This window comes from Morone saxatilis, unplaced genomic scaffold (genome assembly GCF_004916995.1).
Source record: "Morone saxatilis isolate NCDOM2014 unplaced genomic scaffold, NCSU_SB_2.0 Contig1, whole genome shotgun sequence".
In the NCBI taxonomy this organism is placed as follows: domain Eukaryota; kingdom Metazoa; phylum Chordata; class Actinopteri; family Moronidae; genus Morone; species Morone saxatilis.
Genome location: NW_023339651.1, coordinates 3,872,289 through 3,883,663, shown reverse-complemented (window position 1 = coordinate 3,883,663; position 11,375 = coordinate 3,872,289). Strand labels below are relative to the sequence as shown.

Sequence of the window (11,375 nt, the reverse complement as noted above, 5' to 3'; positions counted from 1 at the left end):
GACCACTGCTGACCAACTGCTTCCTACCATAAAACACAACCCCCTGACCAGGACCATATACATTTTTACTACCCCTCCTAATACTGTTTATCTCCCACAACAACACAAACATTTTCAGGGCAGGCATCACAAAGGCTTTCCTGTAAATGTATGTTTTAAGCAAAGATTTATTAGCAGGTAATGTACTGACAAGCCTCATCTCCTTAGGCAGCGAGTTCCAGAGCCTAGAGGCCCTAATGGCAAAAGCCCATTCACCCTTAGTCACCAGCCTTGACCTAGGGACAACCAGCAAGGGTAGCCTAGAGGATCTAAGGTTATGACTTGGAGCCTAGGGAGTGGAGAGCTCTATAATATAGCTAGGGGCTAGATGTTGGGCCTTAAAAGTTAATAAATGATTCGTATGATCAATCCTTAACTGAACTAGCAATCAATGAATGGAGGGGAGAATTGGAGCGACATGTGACTAACTAACTATGATTGTTGTTTGTTAAAATTCGAGCAGCAGCATTCTGCACTGGCTGATACCAAGCCACTGAGGATTTACTAAGGCATGTAAACAGTGCAATTCCAATAGTCCAGGCATGAGAAGACAAAGGCATGAATAAGCCTTTCTAAGTCAGGAAAACACAAAAAGTCTGTAATTTTGGGAATGTTTGTTAGTGGAAGTAGCAGGATTAAATGAGGTTGTTGACATGTGGTTCAAAATTCAGTTGAAAGTCAAAAGTGATGCCTAGATTTCTGGCTGAAGATTTTACATTGGTTGCCAGTCGACCAATAAACAGTTGTAGTTTGCTTGCTAGCTGATCAGGACCAAAGATTATTCTTCAAAAGAAGTAGATTAAGACAAAAAATGGTACCTAAGTAGTTCTAAGTTATGTAAGAGGGACATTACATTTATAAAATACATAATTTGAGTATTTCTTTTAGCTCCTTAAGTCCTTTGTGCTTTTATGGGTTTTTTCTTTGTCTATGACTGTCTTTTTCCTTCATGTTCTGTTCTCTAAGCGTCTTTATGAGAATCCATACTGATGTTGGCTTTTCCCCTGTTAGTGTGTGCCCGTCCTGCATCCTGTGTGAGATGTGCAGACATAGCCATGACCCCAGCCACAACCTTGTGAGAACCAAGACACCTCTCTCCATCCCTGAGCATGGAATGTCGGGAGAGTTGAGGTAAACCCCAAGACTGAGGATAAATCTTCCCACGTCTGGAAACACTAGGACATTTTAACTTACAACAGTGCTATCCCTGATTTGCTATCACTTCTTCTGCAGTACATTAATGGAGGAAAACATGAATATGAATAGACGCAAAGCAGCAAATGCAAAAATGTTTTAGCAGCTAGAATTGATGTAAACATTGAATTGTGTGTGTATGTGTTTTGTTCTTGGAAAATAAACTTTTGATAGTCAACAAATAGGTGTTCCTGATGACATTTCAAACCAGGTTCCCAAGGCGAGGAGACAGGACAGTGCGCAAGGCCGAGCGACAGCGCCTCAAAGCTGAAAGGAGGCAGCTAAGAGCTGAAGTGAAGGAAATCAAGAAGAAACTGAGACTGGAGAAGAGGGGGCTGCAGTGGAGTGGGCCCTCTACCTCAGGCAGAGCCAACCTGACAAACATGACCTCCGCGTCCACGCAGGTCCCAGCCCTGCCCCCCCCTGCTGCCTCAGAAACAGCCTCAGGTCCAGCCCCAGCCCAAGGTCCCATCTCTGCCCCGGTCCCTGATCCCCAGGCCTCCAGTCCAGAGTAAGCGCCACTTCGGAAGGGCGTCCGACAGTGCTGGGTACCTCTAACCCAGCATGGATGCAATAAAGTCTTTTTCCAAGAAAAGAAATCAAAATATGCCATCTTTGTAATCTAGTCTGTATGAGTGTATCGCTGGCTGCTCTGGGGTTGTGGAAAATGTTGGAACTACCTCAATGTGAAAACTGCTGCTGCTGCTTCATAGATTTTCTAAGAAAAATTGCTTTTGAGCTGCAAAAAAAAAAAAAATCTGGGGTCCTGCTTTTTTGATTCGTAGAGAACAAAAGAGATGGGTATTATAAGAAACCAGGGCCATTTTCAACATGCTCTGTACACTTGAAACTAGGGGTCCCGGGGTCTCGCACACGTCCTTGGTGCCAACTATGGCTGCCTTGTTTCTGGATGAAAATCTGCCGGATGGCACCCGTCTGAAGCCTGGTACCAAGTTCATCAAATACTGGAAGATGAGGAACTCGGGCACTATCAGCTGGACCTCAGAGACTAAGGTACCCCCCCACCCTTCGAGAGGACAGGCTCCACTCTCTCTTTGCTTCCCTGCTTCACTTCCACTTTGAGTCCCCACTCAGCTCATTGCCTACTTCTTATCCACCAACACTAGCTAATTTCTTACCCAGCCTAATACAACTAATGCCCTTTCTGTTTGAGATGTTTATTATTTGAATTAAGTTGAATCTGTGTTGTGGTTTAAGTTTAAGTCTTTGTCATTGTTTGAGTGTGTGCGTGCGTGCGTGTGTGTTTATCCCTCACTTGAATATTCTTTTTCTGCTGTGTGACTTTGGTTGCATGCTCTTGTCTTTGTGCTTTTTCGCATGTGTATTCCTATTTTGTGTTTTGTGTATGTGTGTACGTGCACCCAGCTAGTGTTCATGTGGGGAAACCTCGGCCTGGCGTCAGAGGAGAAGAGGGAGGTGCCAGTCCCCTTGCTGCAGCCCGGGCAAGTGTCAGTGGTCAGTGTGGCCTTTGTCGCTCCTGTGATGGAGGGGACGTACACCTCCCACTGGCGGCTGGCGCACTGCGGGTGTCAGTTTGGCCCGCGTGTCTGGTGCAGCATCGTGGTCGACCCCGGTGACAGCCGCAACGCACTCGGGAATCAGAGCAAACGACCGGCAAGTCTGCTATCCAATGACACCCTGTACAGCTGCAGTGAAAACATCAACTGCTCACATCTAGATTATGGCATTATTACTATTATAGTGATACCTGAGTAACTAAGTAGATTTACTCAAGTACTGTAAAAGTTTAAGGTACTTTGCTTGAGTATATCTATTTTATGTTACTTCTACATTTCAATGGGAAATACCGGTATTGCACTTTTTACTCCACTACATTTATTTGACAGATATAGTTACTAGTTATTTTACAGATTTTGAATAGAAAACATTGAATAAGCTTATAAAATACAACACATTGTTGAGATTAAATAATTCAAACTATTTGTCTTTTTACTTACAAAAATAAGTGTCTGATTGGGTCCCATTGTCACAAGTTGTTGCAAAGCTCTCAGATCGTTTCAAGAGGAAGAATCATCCACCATTTCACAAAAAGCAAACATTAGAGAAAAAGTAAAAAAAAAAAAGAAAACAGATTTGTGTAGCTGAAATTTTATTTTCCTTCCTCTCCCAGACTTCCTTCAGACTTAGCCGCTGACCCTTTAAAGGGGCCTGGACACCTAGGTTTGGAAAGCACTGGGCAAAACTACCTGACTATATCTAAAGTAGTTAAAATCTCCACCTCAGAGTAAAGTTGTTCAGCCTGCCGTGTCTGAAATGATAAATTATAATGACAAGAAAGACATGGCGATCCAATACCACATAATTTATTAGCCCCAAAACAAGACCCTGACACTTCCCAGCATTGTCCCCCTTTACCCAGAATAGCAAAGTCATGACATCATACTCTGACAAAGGGTTCAACCTGAGCCAGGCCATGCAACAATGATGGCAAAAAATCTATTTTATGTATACATACATATCTATTTCTTTAAACTCACCTGTATCGGAGCGGTACTCGGTATTTGCAGATATGCAAAGTTAATCGGAAGGCAAAAAAATGGTATCGGACCATCTCTTCGTCGGAGTGCCTTGGTGACCGAATGGTTACGGCGCAGACCACATGGCCTCCGCAGTGTCGCTGGTTTGATTCCAGCCGGCAAACCTTTGTTGCATGTCATCTCTTCCCCCCATCTTCGCTGTCCAATACAAAAAAGGCAAACAAAAAATCTTAAAATCTCCGAAACCCTCAAACACCTCACCAGTAAACTGATGCTTACACATATTAATCTAATTATTGGCCTCAGAGAACATTTTACTGCACACTTAGTGCTTTTACTTTTCTAAGAAAATTTAGCTAATGATACTTTTGCGTGGTAGGATTTTAAATGCAAGGCTTTAACTTGATATAGAGTCTTTTTACATTGTTGTATTTGTACTTTTATTGAAGTAAAGTATCTTTAAATCATTTAAGATTAAAAGTTCAACATGAATATGGAAGTATGAGTCCTGGTTCCAGAATAAAAATGTAACATAAACAGCGATGTTTGTGATGTGATAATACAGCATAATACTGGAAACCTTAAATCTATAGACACTTACTGTACTGGTGTGTTAATTTAATGTGGAACTCTCATGAGTGTAACATAAAGGATCACCTTTGGATGCACACTGTGGTGATACTAATGATGCCATTCTTGTGTGTGCTTCAGAAGGAGGAGGTGATGCCAGTGGAGAAGGAGAAGGAGGTAAGGTCCAAGGACAGCAGTCCTGGCTTGTCTGTAGACCTGAACCATGAAGACTACTACTTCCCCTCAGTCGACCTGCTGACTGCACAGGTGCACACACTCAGAGAGCTCCGGCATTCAGCTCCTTAAAACCTTTTTGTTTTAAAATCATTCACTCCTTTTGTTTTGCTTCATCTCGTTGTTGCACATGTGCTAGATGACCAAACCGAGCCAAATGTCTGTTAGAGACGGAGTGAAATATGTTAGATAGACAAAGTGCTCTTTGATTTTGGTTACACAGCAGGAGTTGTAAGAGGACATACTGTGAGTTGATCAGTCATCAGTAGGACAGCATTCATACTCCCTGCATGTCTTCTGTTTTTTTTAGGACCTGCTGTCATTTGAGTTGCTGGATATCAATATTGTGCAAGAGTTGGAGAAGGTTCCTAACAACACCCCTGTGGGTAAGCAGCTTTAAACTGTGGAGAATTTGATTTAATGCAAGCTAGGAGACTATTGTACAGTTTCTTATCCAACTTCCTTCCAACTTCCTTGCTTTTACTTTTGTTGGAAAAATGATGGCTTCTCTTCTGAAGTTTCTTTTAACTCCATCGGGGCTCATTTGTGTGTATAAATTGTGTTGTGTTTGTTCTACCTTATTTGTAGATTTGACACCTTGCATATCCCCTCTGCCCCATGATGCACCAGTGTTGGAGAAGGCCAACCCTTCACAGATCAAAGAAGACGCAGAGGTCACAGGGGTCAGGAAACTTTTTGGTGAGCACTTTTTTACATTTTACACATCGTTTGTGTGTGTGTGTGTGTGTGTGTGTGTTAGGGCTGTAGCGATACGATGCGATACACGATATTCAGCTCACAATATGTTATATATCACGATATTGAGCCAACGATACGATTCGATACGATTCGATCACTAACATTTAATTTTCTGAAAGATTTTAAGGGACTAGTGTTATTTTGGGTGACATTCTGTCGTGAGTGTTCCTTGACTTGAGTTGAATTAATTGAACTGAAACTGAAAGCATTCAGTTACACAATATTATGGCTCTGACCTGGACAAGAGAGTCTACAGCCTTGCAAAATCTGGACCAAATGAATCAAAGATGTGTTTGAGAAAATTAGTTCATTTATTGAAACAGTGGCAACTGTAGCTTACAAGCTTGAAAAGTAAATAAAGTGAGTTTAAGTATTACAATGAACAATGGAGAGTTAAAAAGTGCAGCAAGTGGTACATTTGAAAATAAAAATAAATCTGGGGTGTGGAGTTAGAAAGAAGGGAGTTTACCAAATCTCTTTAGCCTACTTCCCATCTCTGCTTAAGGCGAGCAGCTCGAGGCTACATTCGTCACTACTAGCACAATACACCCAAATGTCAGACAAAGTTGCATTGTGGGTAATGTAGGCTCCAGATCTGAACAAGTAAGAAGAATGTGTGGAATAAAAAAAGACGATTTCTCTGGTTCTGCTGCATCTATTTTCTTTTATATTTTGTGTTTTGCCTAGGAGTGAAACCGAGGCAGCAGAGGGAGCTGCTGGAGCCTGTGACCCAGGACGAGGACAGGGAGGAGGAGATCAGCGGAGCCCAGTTCCTCTGTGAGACGGTCATCCGCTCCCTCACTTTGGAGGAAGCCCCCGATCACAGACCCCTGCGCAGAGCCCAGCACAGCAGCCACAAACCGCAGGGTGAGGAGCCACTGCACCTCCCTTAATCACACTGTATTATTAGCAAACCTATGTTCATACAGTGTTTTGTGTTTAAAGGTTGCTGTATTATTAGGTACTCAGACCTTGTTTTTTTTTCTTCCATAAAACATTTCCAGTTGTTTCCCGGGGACCCAGCTTTTGCTTTGAGAGAGCTGCAGAGGCTGAGAAGACGGAGACGGTGCAGGAAGAAAATGAGGACATCTGTGCCATTAGACTTGAGAGTTCAGCTCTGCCTCCAATCACAGGTTTCAACCAGATTGACCAGGAAGAGGAGACAAGGCCAGGTTAGAGAATGACATTTCTTTTTTTTTCTGTTGTCTTTCTCTCTTGAATACATTGACAAATTTGTTTTCTTTTTAAACTAAGACTTGTCTCAAAATATTTCGTAGTTAGAGTTACATATCATAACTTATGCAGTAATTGATTAAATGAGCTTTGCTTCTAATTTTTAGATGCTCATTTTGTTTTTGTTTTGCTCACTTCTAAGTTCTTCTGCTGGAACCAGTGAATGAAAACCTGCGTATCGGTTCACATCATGATGACGAAGACGAAGAGGTCATGGTCTTAAATGACCTGCAGAAGATGAGGGATCCTCTGGAGGAGAAAGCAGAGGGTGGAACCAGAGGAGAGGACTGGGAGGAGGTGAGGTTAACCTTTTCATACTAACATTATGTTTGAAAGTACAAAGCAGATCATGAATGATTACGCTGTATAATGAGGTTTTAGTGTAGCCGTTCTCATGTAAAGATGTCCGTAACTGTCAAAATCATCTCCTCCTTTGTCTCAGGTCAGCAGCCAGACCTCCTCAGTCTCCTCCTGCGACGATTACATCATTGTCCTCCCAGACTGCTTTGACACCAGCCGTCCTCTGGGCGAGTCCATGTACAGCTCCGCCATGTCGCAGCCCGACACTGCCGCTGCAGCTGTGACCTCAGCCGATCCGGACATACAGCTGGAGGAGGAGGAGGAGAATGAGGAGAAGGAGGAGGAGGAGGAGGACTCCAGCTCCGAGTCAGGCAGGGAGGCACCCCTGAGAGAGAGGCAGGAGAGGACGGAGGCGGTCGAGGCTGAGGATTCATCAATGAACATCTGGCCTCCGCCTGTCCCTCCAATCCACAGCAGTGTGAACCAGATGCTGTGTGCCTCCCAAACTCTGGACGCTGTGACGCTCACCCCTGAAGTGGTGACACCGCCGGTGCTGCCTGACCCCCTGCTGCCCCCGCCGACCCTCTACTCACCGAGGTTAGACGGGTCAAATGGTCCCTGTGCAGTTCAAAAATCTGTTGCATGCATAAAACACAACATGAGAAACAGAGGTAGTATCAATATTACAGATGTTTTATATATATATATATATTATTTTGTAAAGTTGGATAAAAGTTTGTTTAGGGTTGAGCTTTTATGCCCTTTTCATCAAAAAATACTGTGAGGTTATAAAAGTAGAGCAATTTAAACTGGAATTCTGCCAGACATTGCCAGTGTGAATTTTTTATGGTTTCGTTAGTCCTCTATGTCACCCGTGGCTCTGGGAAAACATAACATAATCAATTTTTGAGAAAATGCAAAAACAGTTTATCTCTAAATATCGAATTAATTCTTAGGGACGTAAATAAAACCTGGTAAAGATCTCTACCCATCTACTTTGTTTACTGTATGTTTCAGGTCTGAGGCACTGTACCTGGCTGAGGACCCCAGTCCTCCAGCCTGTGAACCATACGAGCCACACCAACCAAGGGTCCACCTAAATGGTGAGTTTGCACTATTTTAATCACTGGATATACATGCGTAAAGTACACTGCAGTATCATAGTACATACTGGCACACACAGCATGTAACACATTTAGCGCACATTCACGCTCTAAAGTGTCCCAGCAGTATCAATATAAGATCTTTACTGGTGTTTTTTAGGTCTTGTATGTACTTTGACTCAGCTTAGATTGTTAAACTTCAGTGTTGCATCACAACCTTCTGTGTCACTTTGTTGGCCTAAAATAGCAGTTTGCTACTTTGGGGAGTTATTGACTGTCTTACTGTTGGGGCGAGAGAGGAAACACATTTAGCTACTTTGTAGAAAGACAGGAAGTATGATAGCACACAGATTTTTAGGATTTGTTGCTTCAGCAAAATGCTTCTTCCTCTAATATTATGCATGTTTACTTTGTGTTATTTCCTTTTTTATGCGCCATGCAGTATCATCTGGTCTGTCAAGATCAGCCGGCTCAGCATCCAGTGCCTTTGAGACATATAACCCCAGACCCAGCAATGCTTTGCAGCCAAGGTGCAACACAACAGAGTAAAACTTGATATAAGTCAATTTTGTGAAGGAAATTCTGCACTTTAGTTTCTCTTTTTGTGTTTATCCGTCTTCATCATGTTTTTGTGAGCTAATACATTTGACCAGTCTGTGTAATCTGTGTCAACACGTAAAGTAATGTGATGCACCTCTTAACTTTAATCTGTATGTTTTTATGAAAACAAGTTTAACTGGAACACATTGTTCTCTGCAGTACTGTTATGTAACCCAGCTTAACCACATCCTTGTCTTTATACAAGGGGCCAAGGAGGCATCACAGAGGGACTTGTCAAGGGGGCCCTTTCTGTGGCAGCGTCGGCTTATAAAGCTCTCTTCACTGGACCAAACTGTTCAATACAGGTACATCACACAGCAACTCTACATGGTTTAACTCGTGGCAATATTACATTACCAGCAAGTCAGCTGATGGTCCTCATAAGGGCTAAAAACAAGTACTTTGCAGAGATATGCTCAAAGGAGTTTGGTAAGGTTATGAGTCAGTGCTTCCTTACATAACAGACATGCCCCAATGTATTGTTCTCCCTGCGCATGTAAGTGTATTTACAATGGGATGAACATGACGAGAGACGACAGAGCCTTTTTTGTAATAATCGTATCCCAATCTGACTGAATTTGTCAAATCAGCTTTTTCCAAATATTTTAAATATGTTGTGTTATTTTGGGACACATTTTGATCATGTTTAAACATCCTTATATTAACTATCAAATTTCTATGTGTAATGAATGTGTGCACCGGAAACTGCAGTTCCCCTGTTTAGCATCTTTCAGCTAATTGTTTCGGTAATGAATTTGATGAAACCAATACCCGTTTTCCGAACAAGCTTCATCAATAGTCTGTTTTCGCTCCTCCCCCTTCCAGCGAGGCATCGACCCAGCCACCAGACAGGACCCTTCAGTGATGGCGATGCTGCTGGAAATGGGCTTCAGAGACCAGCGGCTCAACCAGCGTCTGCTGAGGAAGCACGGCTACAGCCTGCTGCACACCGTCAATGAGTTGGTGCAGATGGCCGAGGACAGCCAGAACAAAGCTGTCAGCACTCAGCACTGAGGGAGGGAAAGCTGTGGGGAAATGCTACTGTAAGGCTGTAAAACAACAACAACAAAAAAAGTAATGAGAAGGAATTTATTTGACTTTTAAACCTAATGTAAAGAGAATATTTAGATTACGACCCGTGTGTCTCTCACCCTTTCCAGTGTCTAGATTTATTTTGAATTATTTAAAACAAAGAAAACCTATTTATGATCCATGCAACTGATTGGTTTTCCAAAGGGTGGATGGTTTATTTAGACCAAGAGTAATGATAATAAATATGAACACTGTTGATTAGAGAGAAAGGAATGAATGGCTTCTCCTGCCTTTGCCTTTAATTCAGCTTCAATATTTTGATTCAATTAACCCATATACACACTTGTAAAATATTATGAATAGTGGTTAAATTGCCTTGTTTACCCGGGCCATAGAGCCTTCTGTGTTGGTGAGAAGGAGCAAAAAAAAGTGTGTATCGTCAGCTCTTCATCTTAGTGTTCGTGTGGCTGTTGTAGCTGCTTCCTCGGCGCTGAAAAATAATTGTCTTTTGACAGGGCTTGGCTAGATTCTTCTCACAAATAGAGCAGTGAAAATTAATATTGTTGAATGTCATAAAATGATAGAAAAAAAAAAAAAGCCAGCTCGCATTTAAGACGATGCTACTGAAGCTACATGGTTATTCTGGGTGTTAAGGGTCGGCAGCTCAGTAGCGAGAACGACAGATATTTAAGACTTTTCTCGATTATCGTAGTAAAATCTGCCTAAACAATGCAATCTTTTTCTGTATCAGAGTACTGTTATTTTAGACGTTGACATGTGGAATGTATACAAAACTGTCCGAACGGATCACTGTTCAGACTCGGATGTTTTCTACTGCTTTTTAGGAGACACCTGCATGACAGGTAGAGGCTTTAGAGATGAGTCATGTTCTTGTGGTCTTAGCACAGTCATAGTGGAAGATGTCCGCTTCACGTCATCGTTTAAGAACACCCCTGCCTGCATTTTGTCATGTCCTCCATTCAACGACAAACCGAGCAACAGTCATTTAGCACTAATAAAAGGCGTGATGTCCCTTAACAACACATTCCTTAATCTCATAGTGGAACCAAGTATGTTTTATTTCATTACATTGCCTTTATGAAAGATGATCATTAGTTTACTGAAGTATACATGTGGTGATTTGACATTTGTGGTGTGAGTGTGTAGATTAAGTTAATGTACGCCTCTGTTAGTTTGATTTATTCCGTGTGTGTGTGGTTGAGGAGTTTTTGAACCATATTTTCTTATGTTCTGTCATGCTCTAGAGAATAATTCTGAATATATCTACTACCGTATGCTTGTCAAATTATTCTTCTGCCACAGAGTGTATACATTAAATATCCTTCTGTCAATTCGCCAATAAACTATTTGCACATCTCTCGTCTCGTCACCCCTCTGTTAATGAAACATTTTTAGATATAGGTCGCTGCACTTCACACACTGTATATATCTTTATATAGAGTACATTCAGTACTAGGTTAACTGCATGCTGTCAGAAGTACATAGGTTAGAGTGTACTGATTATACTGCAGTTTTTACAGAATGAGGTTGGGTTTACTAGTACACAATATCAAGACCTGCATTCTGTATAATGGCCAGCAGGGTTAGCATGTATAATGCAATATAATGGAGTTGCCAATTGGTTGCAATAAAAACCGTTATCATGCAGTCTTATGGAGAAATTACCCAACTTCTCACTTGATTTATTAGCTCCGTCAGCAGTTTCATAATGAGTTAATAGTCTCAATCTCTAGTTTCAAGTACGTCACCTCTGCGTTACACCAATGGGTTA

At 41.9% G+C, this 11,375-nt stretch overlaps 1 protein-coding gene across 4 annotated transcripts in view; it reads left to right on the top strand.

The window, feature by feature from the left end:
- Window positions 1-10,961, top strand: part of nbr1a (NBR1 autophagy cargo receptor a) — a 13,557-nt gene extending 2,596 nt beyond the window's left edge. Inside the window, exons 8-22 of one of the 4 annotated variants that reach the window (XM_035661013.1) lie at window positions 1,051-1,170; window positions 1,445-1,744; window positions 2,088-2,247; window positions 2,620-2,868; window positions 4,464-4,589; window positions 4,867-4,942; window positions 5,145-5,255; window positions 6,003-6,182; window positions 6,320-6,487; window positions 6,691-6,845; window positions 6,991-7,445; window positions 7,866-7,951; window positions 8,394-8,481; window positions 8,757-8,856; window positions 9,377-10,961. In XM_035661013.1, coding sequence (XP_035516906.1) covers window positions 1,051-1,170; window positions 1,445-1,744; window positions 2,088-2,247; window positions 2,620-2,868; window positions 4,464-4,589; window positions 4,867-4,942; window positions 5,145-5,255; window positions 6,003-6,182; window positions 6,320-6,487; window positions 6,691-6,845; window positions 6,991-7,445; window positions 7,866-7,951; window positions 8,394-8,481; window positions 8,757-8,856; window positions 9,377-9,565 — 2,563 coding nt within the window. In that variant the 3' untranslated portion in view covers window positions 9,566-10,961. Of the gene's footprint in view, window positions 1-1,050; window positions 1,171-1,444; window positions 1,745-2,087; window positions 2,248-2,619; window positions 2,869-4,463; window positions 4,590-4,866; window positions 4,943-5,144; window positions 5,256-6,002; window positions 6,183-6,319; window positions 6,488-6,690; window positions 6,846-6,990; window positions 7,446-7,865; window positions 7,952-8,393; window positions 8,497-8,756; window positions 8,857-9,376 lie in introns of all 4 variants that reach the window. The other 3 variants (XM_035661006.1, XM_035661021.1, XM_035661029.1) reach the window with 3 other exon arrangements.
- The last annotated feature ends 414 nt before the right edge of the window (window positions 10,962-11,375 follow it).